The sequence below is a fragment of the Anabrus simplex genome, chromosome 1, assembly GCF_040414725.1.
Source record: "Anabrus simplex isolate iqAnaSimp1 chromosome 1, ASM4041472v1, whole genome shotgun sequence".
Lineage (NCBI taxonomy): Eukaryota > Metazoa > Arthropoda > Insecta > Orthoptera > Tettigoniidae > Anabrus > Anabrus simplex.
Window position 1 is genome coordinate 1,118,736,685 of NC_090265.1, and position 15,785 is coordinate 1,118,752,469.

General features: G+C 33.9%; 1 protein-coding gene across 10 annotated transcripts in view; it reads left to right on the plus strand.

Annotated features, from left to right (window-relative positions):
• The window catches only part of Obsc (Obscurin), a 980,481-nt gene that overhangs the window by 678,265 nt on the left and 286,431 nt on the right, over window positions 1-15,785 (plus strand). For 8 of the 10 annotated variants that reach the window (XM_068225413.1, XM_068225414.1, XM_067137343.2 and 5 more), the window contains 3 exons: window positions 2,206-2,352; window positions 3,554-4,684; window positions 11,401-11,509. In XM_068225413.1, coding sequence (XP_068081514.1) covers window positions 2,206-2,352; window positions 3,554-4,684; window positions 11,401-11,509 — 1,387 coding nt within the window. The remainder of the gene's footprint in view (window positions 1-2,205; window positions 2,353-3,553; window positions 4,685-11,400; window positions 11,510-15,785) is intronic. The other 2 variants (XM_067137348.2, XM_067137349.2) reach the window with 1 other exon arrangement.

The following is a 15,785-nucleotide window of genomic DNA, read 5'->3' on the forward strand; positions in this document are numbered from 1 at the left end:
CGACTAGTGTGTGTGCTCTCTATGTGAGGAAGTGTGTGATCGCTACCACATACTTAAATGCAAAAAAAAGAACAAGATCAATCAACGAATACAGTAAAGACAATTAACTATTAAACTCTTTGCACATTTGTGCGCATTTCACTTATTATTATTAATACAGAAGATGCTTGCTTATATTTCCTGGGATGTGACGTACCTGCACAATCTTGTGGACTCGGTTCCTAACCAAATCCAAATGGTTATCAAGTCCAGAGGCGGAGTTACGTGGTATTAAATGGTGCTTGTAATAATTTCTCCAGAAACGACTAATTTTTGTCTGGTGAGCTCAGCGATACAGCAGTTGTCGATAAGTTAAGCAGCTGAAATTAACTGTGAAATAGAAACTTTATTATAGCATTAAAAACATTTAAAATTAACATAAAAAATAAAAAGGACATTAAGTAACTTGTTCCGGCAAACTGCCGTGCAAGCACACTCTTTGGAAATTTGTTTTGAACTAATATAATCATGTTCAGTTTATTTCTTCGAAATAGTGCATTTTTATTGAATATGTGTCTTGGTATGATATTCTCTTTGGTATATGGAGAAATGAACTAGTAAGTTACCAGGTAAGATCAAAGTTGAAAAAATAAACAAAAGTAAGAACTTACGTCATGACTCTTCTTCTCTACACATGAAAGATCAGAGATAGAGGAACTAGGTAATGAGATGTATTTTCTTATTTGTTGTCCCTAAACCACTTTCTTACTTGATGTTTTATTAACTTCTGAGCATTTTTTCTTCAACATATGCTTTCCCCTTGTTATGTGAGAATCACTCCTATTTCAATTTTTTGTTTCACAAAGCTTATGTTATTTTATTGTTATTCAACCTTGAACAGTCTATTATAAATCTATTACTTATTTCTTATGATGTATTTTTTTCTTGAATGTCAGATGTGTTAATAAATGTATTAACAGGAAAGCCTATCTATATTTAAAGCATTAGTTCTTGCATTAATGAATAACTTAGTCAGAAAGCCTGAAATAAGTAGAGGTTTTAACTCCCAAAATTGTTTTTGAAACATAATGTTAATTTATAATTAAAATTAAAAGAACACCTTTATAGTATGAGCAATAATAAAGACCTTCAAAACTATTATCCTTTCCTTTAGAGCTGAGAGAAAATCTTTCCTTAAGCTGATAATTATGTTACTTCTCTCAGCCGTAAGCATGAAAGTTTAGAGAATGACTGAATTTTAATCTTTCTGAGAAGATATTAATCAAGCAACTCTCTTTCAAAATATATATGATGGTGCTGTGAAGAATATTAAGCTCTGTCTAATTATGAAGAGAGACTCTTTGCCCATGGGATGTACTGAAACTAACATGAATTGTAAACTGCATCCCATACCCATAGCACTCTTCTTTTTACATGCTCTCTAGTGGAACCATATATTTGCCTCCATTAGCATTAGTCTCCACTAAGCACAATGTAGATAGATTTATCTCTGTATCCTGTGCCATATGGCCATATGGAACAGTCTGATTTGTTTATGTACAGTTCCATTCCATCTCCTCCTATCTCCTTGGCACAAACTGTCAAGCAGCAACTTGAGTACAAACCCTGTCATTAGGGGTCTCATGTCGAAAGCTCAAGTAATGTTATTCAAGTTCTTTTTTAGTTAGGAAATATAGTGATATTTATTTGTAATTATATTATGTGCAAATATACATCTACAGGGCTACAGATATAGCCTACAAATTTGATTTCCTTAGTTCAGTGGTGGAGATCATTAGCCCACACAAAATGTTTCTTTCAGACAAAAGGGAGTCCAGTCAAAACTAAAGGACTGTTACATAAAAGCATTTAAATTAGAATGAAAGTTACAAGAAATTATGCATTATGTGTCTTTAAATTAAATAAGTCTGAAGATATCTCATTTTATACTAGATACTGTCACTTCCACTTAGGTTCCTAATAACTCAGCAACTCAGCAACTTTCAAAACGTCTACTTCAGTATGAATGTTTATAGTTCTGTGTGTCTTATGCAGCATAAGTAGCCTAGTGATATTTGCTAAGTGTTGTGAAAATTAACGATCAGTACAATAAGTTTCAAAACAATACATAAACCACTGCTCTTGTTAATGTCTTTTTCCTTTCAACTTCATATCTCAAGCCTTTCTACAGGAACTTTTCTTACACACACTGACTGTCCTCCACAGTAGGTGACACTGCTCAACAGGCTGGCAAGGCTGTCACACTTGAGACACAAAGTTTTACATACTCTCGTGGTGAAGGGGACACACTTACAATCTCAGTAGCTTCATCCACACATCATGAGATGGCCATCCTGAGTGATGGACTTGAAGGTAAGTGACCAAAATTCAACAGCCCAGCAAAATCCTAATTACTGTATATTCTCTTTCATAGCTCAGCATGAGAAAAGCAAGAACTAGTTAGTTTATACTTTAGAAAATGTATATTAGTATACATTTTTCACAGTTGTCGAGCTTCTTCAAGGAGAATGAACATAGGGTACACTCAGTAGCTATGATCATTATTTAGATATTTTCAAAAGGGTAGAAAATTTTAAAGTTCTAATCTCGCATACAGGTTCTGAATCTAGATCTGAACCATCCCAAGAAAAAAAATTATGTTGTAGAAACTTATCAAATCATGAAATATATTTATCCATGGGTGTATGACTTACATCATTGCATTCAGAATATCTATAGAATTTTATGCAAAATGATACTGCATTTATCATTGATAAACTTGTAAATAATAAATGGTAAATTAGGAAAAATACACTCACATTGTAACTGCAAATATTTATGTATTAAATATTAACAGCTAAAATTGCTCATGTTATAAGTAGAAACAGAAGATCTTTCTAAGGTTCTTAAAATAATTTGTTAATCTCAAAAATTTCCATTGTTAATTTTCACATTCTTTATTTTTCATTTTTATCTTTTGTGAGACTGTATAAACTCAGTACATACATACATACTGATAAACATTAAAAAAGTACATAACTTATAACTTAAATATACTGCCGCCTTTCAGTGTGCAATGCATATTTTTATCAACATCAATGTTATGAGAGAAGATTTAGATTGAAAATTGTTGGTAACAGTTTATATATATTTCTATTATATAAATATAATATTTAACATAATTACAATGAATTAAGTAATTAATTGATAAACTTGATAAACATGTTTCATATTCTTGGTTGCCTTCATCACTTTCTATTTCTCAATGTTGGAACATCTTAAGACATGTTTGATTAACCCAAAAAATACAGTGAATATAATCAACAATCAAATGTATTTGAACAGAGGATGTTGATGCAATTTATTGACTTCTGCTTTATAATTTTTTAAAAATAGATATTGTCCTAGTCGATTAATTCACTTCATTTGACTCTCAGTTGATTTGAAGTATACTAAATTTGACCCTATAAACTCAACATGCTCATTACAGTTTTACCAAAGAAATCATATGAAACATGTTTGTCACAACCAAAGTCGCATTTTAATTTTCTGTTGAACCATTAAAACATTACAGGACCTCTTGCAGTACATACATTAACAGAAACTAGCTCAACAAAAGTTTTCTGTGAAGAGCTAAGTGGTGGAACAGAAGGTCAGAAAGGCACATTCTTAGAACAATCAAGTTGCGTCCACATTGAAAATGAGTTCACAGATCAGCAAGCTGTACTCCAGGATACAAATCAAAAGGCAAAAACTAGCCGCTTGCTTGAGAAGCAGAGTACTGAGGATTATGAGGCAAGGAAGGCAGACCTAAATGATGTCAGTGGCAAGAGAACATCTGGGGTTCTTATTGAGGAGATAAGCTGTGACAAGCCACAGACTCCAGATGTTCATGACATGAAACACAAAGGTGGTTCTGCAATGTTTATAGAGGAACCAGACAGTGATAGTGTATATGAAGAACAACAAATGAAGAAAGTTCTTTTGTCAGTTGATCGAGGAGTGTCAATAGTCTCATTATCTGAAGATGAAGCCAGTAGAGCAAGTCTCTCACCTTGTGGTAGTCCTGTAGAAATGCACAGAGAAGACCAAGTTGATGGAAATGAAACACAAATTGCTAATATGAAAAATATAGAAAGTAATGCTCAAAAAGCAAGTGCACTGGATGCTGAAACTGCACTTCATGAAAATATACCAGTCAAAAAGCTTTCTTTACAAGATGATTTATCTGTAAAGCCTAGTAAAGGACAAAATTTAGAAAAAGGAAAGATAGAAGAAGCTGAAGATAATTTTCTAAGCCAGAAACCTGCTGAAACAGAACTGGGTGGACCCCAGAAAGCTAAACAAATTGAAACTGCTAAAGTCAGTGGAGTACACTCCCCAAAGGAAGCATTAATAACACAAGAGGATACTATAGAAATAGATGGAACTGCACCTCAGAAAGGTATGCAGTTAGAAACTGGTAAAGTTGATGATGTAAATGTTAAGAATGAAACATTACAAGCTCAGAAAGATGCATCCAAAACAGAGCCTAAGAAAGGTTTAAAGATGGAAACTGCCTCTGCTCAAAGAAAAGATGGTGAGAAGGCAATGCTAGCAGATGAGAGTGAAGATCCAGAAGTAGAAGCTCTCCTAAGACGCATTCAGAAACAGAGGAGTGTTCTGGAGGAAATCCTTGAAAAAGAGGGCGAGAAATTAATTGAAGGTAAGGAAAAGCTTCATCGAGTTAATAAATTATTTATAATGCAACTGAGAGGATCCAGATGGGTGATGTATAGAAATCTATACATTGGGTTGAATACAACAAAGGTACTGGTACTATTAGTAGGAACAACCGATCAGAAGTATTTTCCATTAGTATGCAGGTTTACATATTACAAAATTTATTTATTTTATGAGGAAGACTTAGAGGACTTTTGCATAATAATTAAAGAGATGGTACTAACTACCTGATTAGTACTTAAGAAAGATTGTGGTATTCAACTTTGTTGTCTCATTAAGGTCTACAGAAGAGCACTGGTTTAGTTGAATGTACAGTCAGATGTACTTACTTCAATATATGAATACTGTATACCGTATTAGGAGTGTAAACATATACATTTGCTGTTTTCAGCCCAATCAGAATAAAGTATAAAATAGATTATTCATCTCAGAAGGACATTTTGAAACCTTATACTACAAAGTACATCTTTGCAAATCACCCATCTGTTTCTGAATTACTTTTCAAAATAAAATGTACTTTTTATTGAGATGATTTGAGACTTTTGTAGGTATTAGAGCTGACCAGTACCTATTTTATTAACTAAAGTGTGTAATTGTGTTGAGAGAAAAGAGTGTAAGAGATAAAAGTCTCTCTAGGAACAGTTTGTAATATCAACAGCTGCTTTTAATTTTAATGCATAAACTAGTCTTTTTCTAAATAATGTTGAACAAGATAGTTTCAGAATGTTCGTGAAATGTTTAATATATTTGTATAGCAATCATCCATAGCACTGAAAATAAAACTAAATATTACAAAAATGGGAATCCTATTAAATTATTGTAAGACACCAATTAGCAGTTTAGAATCATTCTGAACCTATCATGTACCACTCATGATGCCATTTCATTACAAAAAAAAACTCCAATTAGGAAAGAGATGAATTACTTTTGCAATTGTTTAGAAAAGAAAACCTCAGAATATAGAGTGTGATGAACTTATCAATACCAGCTATTTGAAAATAATGAATTGGTAACCAAACATGGAGAAGGACAGTAAATCACTGGTCTTAGATCCTGCCATTCACTTTGAAAAAGACACAAATCTGGCTCCAGGATCTAGAACAACAAACTATTTATGTACTGTATTGCCTTACCTGTCACCAAAGTACAAAGTATCTATCAATCGGTGGATTGTCATAGTCCTGCTATTCGAAGCAAGAGGCACACTCCCTAGTAAGACATCGATCTTACTACAAAATTGGAAAGTTCCACTCTACAAAATAAAAAATATAGTAGGCCTAATACAGATTCGGGACTCTCTACGAATCATTCATTTCCATCTATACCTGAGAATGTGATTAACATTCCTGTCCCCTACCCAGGAAAAGGAAGACAATAACAGCAATTACAATGATCAATTTCTACTTTTTTATTTTTTAAAAATTCTATTGAAATTGTAACCTGACTCTATTCTGGATCCAAATGATCACCCTCATCAAAAGATGAACAATTTATGATTATCCTTAGTAAACTCCTCTCTCTCATAAAATTCACATGCCATAATTAGCTTTCATTACTTTCCTTTAGATCATTTAGATTCTCCAGCTTCTTACCATTTATTCTCTTTAATACTCAGTTACTGTTAAGAAAGTTTAAATAACATTGAATTTCACTACTGAGTTTGTAATTGAACAACCAATTCATCTGTTCATATCAAGAAATCCTAGAAATGAAGTATGATGGCAAACCAGATAGATATCTATAAAAGTTGAAGACTCGACATTGTCTTAGAGATTTCAAGAATTCAGTATATCTGCACAGTTATTTAAATGTATGGTTGGAAATTCAAATTGTTTGTTCAGTATTTCTTGATCCATACATATAAAACTGAGATTATCAGTGAGCCCAGATTGTCCTTCGGTCAAATACCTGGTGTTTGTGCAATTTTAAATTATGTGGTACATTCATAAAGTAAATAGGGTACTGGATCATTGAATTCTCTTTCTTCCCTTTCCTAATTATTCACTTAACATGTAGAAGTATATTTTTTATAATAAGGCAGTATCGCTCTAAGATCTAACAGTTTGTTACAGCTTTTGCAGCATTACTAATTGTCGAAAACCATCTGACCTTAAGCAAGATATTATGTTTAACATTTAAAAAATTATCTGAATACATTGCAAAATGAATAAAATATTACCATTATCTTCATTCTCATTTGCTCGTGTATGTTACTGATACTGTTACTGATGAACCACTTGGTTTATAAGTGGACCTAAAGTTCCTATATAGTTTCTTTATCTTAAATTGCTAAACTGATAATATTTTAGGACCATAACTTGAATGGCAGATAAATGTACAAGTAGTACAGACATGTTATATTCAACAATATGATAATTGTCATACACTCTGCCTCTTAAGAATACAGATATAAACTCAGTAAATAGGCCTTAAATTTTTTGGTATTCTATTAGATCTTTTTTTAATAAAATTTCAGAAATTACCTTTGTAATGGTTCAGAAAAGAAAGAACCTGAGAATATAGAATGTGATGTATATGTCTATACCAGCTATTTGAAAGGAATGAATGGGTAACCAGACAGATGGAGAAGATATCACATAAAATTCAATATACAAAATTCAAAATTTGTTGGGAAATTTCTCTCATGAAACAAATTATTAGAAACATTAATCTCAGCCAAGGAGTGTTCTCAGAGGAGTACAGTATAACAGAATAACTGAAGAATCTGAATATGTTTCACTCAAAACTTATGAAATGTGCTCTCAGGCTGAACACATGAACTACCTACTATTAGGTCATCAAGTTCACATTGGTGTTTTTACAATGTTTCACCAGCAAATATATTAAGAAATAGTTATTCTTTATTATTGATTTTGGGACAAAAGTGTACAACTTAATTACAATATCAATACTTCCTACCAAAGTAAGACATTTTCAGTGATGAACTTTTAACTTTACTTGTGATACCAGAAGGCAATGCTGATGGAATATATTCATTCAGTACACATTCTGCTCTCATTAATCAAAATGTTCTTCTGATAAAATTATTATATCATGAAGTTCCCAGTAAATAAAATATCAGAAATGAGCCCAATAGTGTTAAATTGTGTTGAATTCTAACCTCAAGACAAAGTATGGGCCTAAGAGACTCTTAACTTCAAATACCATATACTGTATAGAAAATATAATAAATGTTAAAAAGATATTTACTTAAAATATTCAGCAGTTGTATGGTGTTTAGTGAGTAGACTCAATTATTCAGATGACCAGCAGTGGCTAGCAGAGAATTATAGGTCAATATTGATGTGCTGATCACCATGCCATACTAGCAACACAACCATGAAATGCACTATAGTATAATAAATAACAATTTGCTGTTCCAAGATATTCTCTTTTACCTTAGTAGGTGAAAATTACCTCCTCAATAGTATTAATACTTCTTGTACCAGTATATGGTAAACATCATGAATACGTACACAATTTAAAATAAATCTTCATGGTTGTAAGCATACTTCAAAGTCCTGAAATCAAGCAGCTAACTTAAATGCTCATTATATTGAACACTAAACATTTGATAAAAGTGATATTTTTTTCTTGAGGAATGAAAAAATAATCACATCATAAAACCAAGTAAAAACATTTTAGTAAAAAATATTGTTATTTATCCAGTTATCTTCCAGTCTTAAATTATAAAGAAATGTATATTTTTAACTTTAATTCCCTGGGTTTTCAATGATTATTCTATGGCCTTTTGTGTATTCATTTAATACTGTATGACTTTAATTTTCTTGCTGCAGCTCTGCAAATATTTTCACATAAGTCATTGAATTACAACAGCTGGTGCATACTTTTATCTACACTAAACCTTACATTTTTCAATTGTACACTTCTCTCTTTTAATGATAAGTTACCTCTACCATGTTATAAAGTAGTTCTCCAACACAAAACACCCTAATAACTTTTATGTTGTGTAAGTTTGGTCTATGTGTTTTGTAGATGCATGCGTTAACAATGTATATGTGTATGCTGGCTTCTCAAATGGCAGTTTTCGCTAACTTCCCCAAGGACATCAGTGAGAATTGGTAAGTTGTACCTATAATAATTGACTCAGGAATCTAATTTGAATATAAACTTCTTTTAATATAAATTAAAGTTGATTAACCAATTTAACAGATAGCTTAAACCCTTTCACAGATGTACATTTTATTTCTTATTCTTTTTCTTTCTTTTAATGTGTAATGTTTTCTCCTTATAATACAAATTTAGAAAAAGATTTCGAAGATTTTGCCTGATTATTTTTCTAGACTAAAGCAAAAATTTGTAATACCTAAGATTTCAAACAATTTTGTGAGAGAAATACACAGAAATATAAACTACTAGGATAAAAGGCAGATGCATTTCGTGCAACTTAATCTAAGTTTTAACATTAATATGAAAATATCAGTGTACATTACTCAACAGTGAGGTTTTTCAGTCCTCTCCAATAATGAAATTTATATCGAATGAGTCCTTTTAAGTAATTACTATAGAATTCACCTCATGGACATTTAACATTTATTTCCTTTTACTTTTAATCATTAATAATAATAATGTTATTGGCTTTACATCCCACTAGCTACTTTTACGGTTTTCGGAGATGTCGAGGTGCCGGAATTTAGTCCCACAGAGTTCATTAATGTGTCAGGAAATCTACCGACACGAGGCTGACGTATTTGAGCATCACTGGACCGAGCCAGGATCGAACCTGCCAAGTTGGGGTCAGAAGGCCAGTTCCTCAATCGTCTGAACCACTCAGCCCAACTTTTTAATCATTGTCTCATCATTAATTGATTCAGCTGAATTTGGAAAAACTCAGGTCCAGTAAAGACCAACCATTGGAGTTTCCTTGGTACAGTTTAGATAAAGTAAGGAAAATTCATAAATTATCTGAAGACATATTTCCTGGTTATTGATAGCATTTGATGTTTAAATGAAAAAAGTCTGTTTCTTTCAACAACTAGTTCATTAGTCTGTCAAATTTTTTGCATGAGTTATACAGCTGTGGATTTTTATGTTAATAATAATTCAAGATTATCTGGGTTGAAATAGCAATCCTATAATCATTTTTTGTAGCTATTAGTAGCCTTGTAGCTATTGTAAGGCAGACATTGCAACGAGGTTGGGCGGCACATGCCATGTATACAAACCTGCACATTAGTGTGTGGTATGCAAGTTGCAGGTATGTGAGGCAGCACAGGTACTCAGTCCCAAAGCCAAGAGAATTAACAGTTCACAATTAAAATCCCAGAACCTGGAAGGAAATTGAACCCAGGGCTCCAGCGTCCAAAGGCCAAGACACTGACCAGTCAGCTATGGATCAACGTATAGCAGGCAAATATGTTCCTAATCACTATTTAAAAAAAGAAAAGCAAAGTCATCTCCGTACAGGCAGTGAAGACCCTCGGAGGGGTGGAAGGTAAAGGCTTTCACTATCCGTAACCTCGGCTTGATGGGGTAGAGTGATTAGCTCTACGCCCGGCCACCTTTGCCCCCAGAAATTAACCTGTTACTCATTTTTGGTGTAGGCTGAGTGAACCTGATGGCCATGTGCACCTCCGGAAGTGGAAATCTTGTTTCTTAAATTTTACGACTTCCTGATGGGAATTCAAACCCACGTCCTTCCGGGCGAACCGAGCATGCCTTTACCTTCTCAGCCAGGCAGCCCCTTCCTAATCACGATGAAAGTTGGAAATTTCCAGGGCATTTTAAAGTTGTGAAAAAACTATATTCTTGATTTAAGTACTGCTTATATGAAAGGAACAAAGAAGCATAAAACAACATTAAATTCCAAACAAAATTTTTATGTTCACATTAAAGAACAAATTTATATAGCATGACATTTAAGAGTTGCATTGATTTAAATATGTAAATGATATATAAAAATTAGCTTTATAGAAACACATATTTTGGTGACTTTATTATTCTAGAGGTCCACAGCTCAGGTAGCAGCACGCCGGCCTCTCACCGCTGAGTTCCATGGTTCAAATCCTGGTCACTCCATGTGAGATTTGTGCTGGACAAAGCGGAGGCGGGACAGGTTTTTCTCCGGGTACTCCTGTTTTCCCTGTCATATTTCATTCCAGCAACACACTCCAATATCATTTCATTTCATCTGTCATTCATTAATCATTGCCCCAGAGGAGTGCGACAGGCCTTGGCACCTGGCACAATTCCTATCCTTGCTGCTAGATGGGGGCTTCATTCATTCCATTTCTGATCCGTTTGAATGACTGGAAACAGGCTGTGGATGTTCATGTTCATATTATTCTAGAATTATTATGTATATCCTTTTATAAAATACTGTGGTTAACTTATCATCCTGAATTATATTGTCTCTAGGAATACATATTCTATGTAGTATCTAAGAACTTTGAAAACAATAGAATAAGATCTTATAGGACAAATAAACACATTAAGATTTTACTCGATATATTGAACTGGCAAATAATGGTCCCCAGCATTTGAAATATATTTCAATCAAGCAGCTTAAAAAATATGATTGTACTTAAAAAACTGAACTCAGTATAGGCTATCATTTATTAAATCAGAAACCATTAGTGAAATAATCCCCAATTGAACTGAGCAGATAAGCAAGTTGCAGTACTGCATCTGTCTTTGAATACAAACTTTGATTTAATAAATACTTTTCTACCACAATAGCTGTTCCTGAGATTTTGGGTTCAAAGATGGAAGACAGGACTACCTACGAATCCCTCAGCACTGTATATGAGGTTCGTGCATCTGGCATTCCCCGGCCGGAAGCAAAATGGTAAGTTTATCACTCTGTACTTTTAGTGTATTGAAGTTAAAACATGATTTTCATAAGATACTTATCTGGTGACAGGTAGTTCACAGAACTGACAATATGGAATTCCAAGATGTAATTAGAACATTGCTTCTTTCCCACGCTACTCTCCATTTAGCACACCTACTGAACTGCTGTGGAGAGGATATATTTCATCTGCCCCTCTCTCTTTTGTAACTATATTTAGCAAATACACACCAATAGGCCTACACTATACTGTAGATCAAATAATGTCTCTCCAAGCCAAGGTAAACTTCTATAAGAATTAAATTATTTTGTGATTCAAGAAGATGATAAAATTTTTTGCTCACTATGTTCTGCCCAGTTTTGTCATATTTACATTACATGTCAATTTAACTCTACTTATGTTGAAGATTATGAAAGGGTTAATCTTGCAAGTATCAATGTAAATTAAAAGAGAGTTAATTGGTTAATTAACCTGTCTTGTTATGTGAATTTTGTATAAAATGAATATAATTTTAAAAATTAATAGGTAGTACAAACTTATTAGAAATCAGAGTTGTTTTTATCTTTGCTACTCATTTAATGTTGCACCAACTCTGAAAGAGTTAATCTGAGTTCTGACAATGTACAATTTTCAAATAAGAAGCATATAACCATACATTCAGGCATGTTACCCCTAACAGAAAGAGAGTGAGTCTGATGTGATGTCTTGCATTCGGATTAACTCAGCAGGTTTGCATCTTAACAGAAGTGGAGAGAAGCTGTTATCATGCCTTTTATATACCACTTCAGAATATCTTGTATAAACAATTAGTATAAAAAGAAAGTAGCATTTTGGGAAAGAGAATACTTGGGAGATTTTGTCTGGCTACTGGGCTGCAATACTTTTAATGCAAAGGCAAATACTCCAACGTATAGATGCTTTAGTATTACTGTCTCCCTATGGTTACAATCATTTCAATATTCTCTGTGAAATGTTCTTGCTTTAATAAAGCCTAGAATAATCTAAAGAGAAGTCTCTACATGTCCAGACCACAGTAATAGAAAATGCATGACATAAAATATCATTCATTGTAGAAAAATAGTTATTATAACTGTTGTTGACAGGTTAGTTTTTGAACAGTTGCATAAAATGTATCTTGAGCAGTAATGCCATCTAATAGATATGAATGGTAGCAGAAGAGACAGAGCACATATCAATTAACCTGTTAACTAGGGAGCATGTCAAAGAATAACTCCACTCTCATGGGGACGAATTTTTGTAACTCGAAGAAAAGTCAAATTTCTGATATAGAAATTGATTTTTCACCTATTTGTTCATATTTGCAGGTTTTTATTTTTGGAGGAAAACAACCTAAGTTCGTACTAACTTCTGAATGTTACAAATATAAATTTCTTCTTGGAATGTTTTAATTTTCATATTAATTTCAGGAAAATTATAAAACATACACACTGAAAATACACTTTATCATAAACTAATCTATATATATCTGAAATAAATACCACAATTGAGAAAAATACAGTTTATGCAATGTTGGCAGTCTCAGTAATAATTTGAGAGTAAGTTCTTAAAATTGTAGCCTGGTTCTGATAGTCTTCTCACAATAATCACTTGTTTATCACAAGAAATTTACACATCAGGACTGATTTCACAAATTATATTATTTAAACTGTTTACACAGTTTGCAAAGCAGACCTGGCCAACAGCTGGAAACTGCAGATGATGATGATGATGATGATGATGATGATGATGATGACACAGTTTGCACTTCAGCACTGTTTGTTACGCTTCTTGCATGTGTTAAGCACAGAAACATGGAGTTGCACAGAAAGTAACATTGCAGTCACTGCACCTGTAGTTGTTTCACATCTCTCCTTTTTTTGCCAGACACACCATGCACCTCTTCATACCATACAGCCTTTTCCCTGATGGTGGATTCACATCAGGAAAATGCCTACCAGTGGATCTTTCTTTGGGAACAGCAAGAAAGGGTCTAGCTGAAAGGACAGGCATAACTTCAGAGGGAGTTGATTCTGTGTACTTCTCAAGAATTTTATCAATGAGGTGAATTCTGAACTGCAGGTGATTGAATTTTCCTCCATATTGTTGGAAAATAATGAATGAATTGAACACCATGAGATCCAGAAAATGCCAGAAAAATTTCTGGTTAATATTTCTTCATCAGTTTCTGTGCTGTGAAGTATCTGATGACGTTCTGATTGGAAAGATCAACTCCCGCCATAGAACCATTGTAGTCAATGGAAACTATAGGTTTCTCTTTAGTTTTGTCCTTTTCTCTGATAGGGACAGTACATATTTCTGCATCATAGGTCATTACTGAGCATGCAAACATCTTATCTTGTTCTTCCATTTTAGAACCATGAGTTTCTTTCGATAAGCAGCTGATACCTCTCCTTTTTTTTCAGCTTTTTGCTCATAAGTTCCTTAGGGAGATTTTTCCGGTTGCTTCTTACCATCCCCACTGCATCAGTAGTGAATTCATTTAATAGGTTGTACAATTCAGGGCTGCAATAATAGTTATCTATTTCTAACAGGTACCCTTGTTTCAGATGATTATCTGCCAGGGTACACACATTTCTTCTCGGCTTGGAACACTGTGATACATCAATGCTATGGACTTCATTCATGAGTTCTGTTGATTTTCCAGTGTACCACAACATATTCTACACTTAGCCCATTTTTGCTTTGCAAACTTTATAAGATACCATTCCAAACTGGGACCTTTCCTTGGAATTTAGACCTTCCAACCAAGGAGACCTTTCCATAGAAGAAGACTTTCATCTATGGATAGCTGGTCATCTGAGATGTAAGCCTCCTGAAACATTTTTCACAAAGTGATTAAAGACTGGCTTTACCTTGTATAGTTTTGGAGGCTCTGCCCATCATATGCATCATTATCAGGAAAATGGAGAAATTTCAGTAGAAGGAAAAACCTCTTTTCCATCATGATCTCATAAAATATGGGTGAGGCAAGTAATTTCTAACAAGAAAAGTAAGTCCGCATCGTAGGTATGTGGACAATCCCTGGAAGAACCAAAAGTGCAAATGAAAGTTTTGTTTCATCCTTATTTATAGAAATCCAGTCTTTTTCCCTACTCCTTTGTTTCATATTTCTCATCAGTATTTTCCCATGAATTTTCTATTGAGCATAAATATAAATTTTCTCAGCAACATACTGGCAGATAGTATTGTCCACAAACAGTTTGTAAATATCCTCTGGAGTCTTTACATCCAAGAACTGTTCTTTTACCCCAGGAATGAATTTTGCTGGAAATCTACTCCTTTTCTGTCCATCTTTTACCTGCGTAATAGGCCCTGACATATCACTGCTGTCTGAGTCTGCCTGTCTCTCTCCATCATCACTGTCATCACTCGAAGAGTCACTTTCGAACCTGCGATCACTCGCTGTAGTAGCACCAGAATGCTGTCCTGTACCATTTGTGCCGCCTCCTCCTCCTCCTCCTCCTCCTCCTCCTCCTCCTCCAAAGAACGAATTATCTTCACTATCTGATTGAAAGTCACTAAAGTCATTGTCCTCATTGCTAAACTCCATCATTTCATGTACAAAGGAACACAACCTGTCATCACATAATTCTTCAACCTCATGTCATTTAGAAGACATTATTATCATTGAAAAGCCCTCTCATGAAACATAGAACAGAAGTGCAATGCACCTATAAATTCAAATTCACATTCACTCTTCACCATAATTACTCCTTTTCACATTGATATACTATAAAGTTCCCAGTCTCATAAAACACAAAAGCCAGTCACCACATGATAAGAACGCATCTGATTATTTCCTATGTGAGGCAAACACATAGCGCACTTTTGCGCAGAAGTGAATTATGTTGAATGACATACAGTTCATAACTCCGGCTAGGCTCTGATTCAAGGAAAAAAATAAAATGTAGCATACGACTGAAATTCCTCTTTCCATCTGGCTGGTTATTTCCTCAAATGACTTACGTCCTGCTCTCCAATAGACGGGTTAGTCAGTCAGTCAATCACAAATAAGAACAACATGGCATCGCGTGACCACCTTGATGTCATTTAAACCATTGTAAGCTCATGCCTAGATGCATGGGAAGCAGTCACTCATAACAGAACATTAGCCCCATAGAAAACATTAATTTGCTCCATTACGTACTGTACTTCACAATAAAGCAAAACAGTGCGCTGGACAAAAATTGTTTAAAATAAATGTACATTTTACGAAGATTCTGTAGATTATATGAGAAAACTTTAAATAAC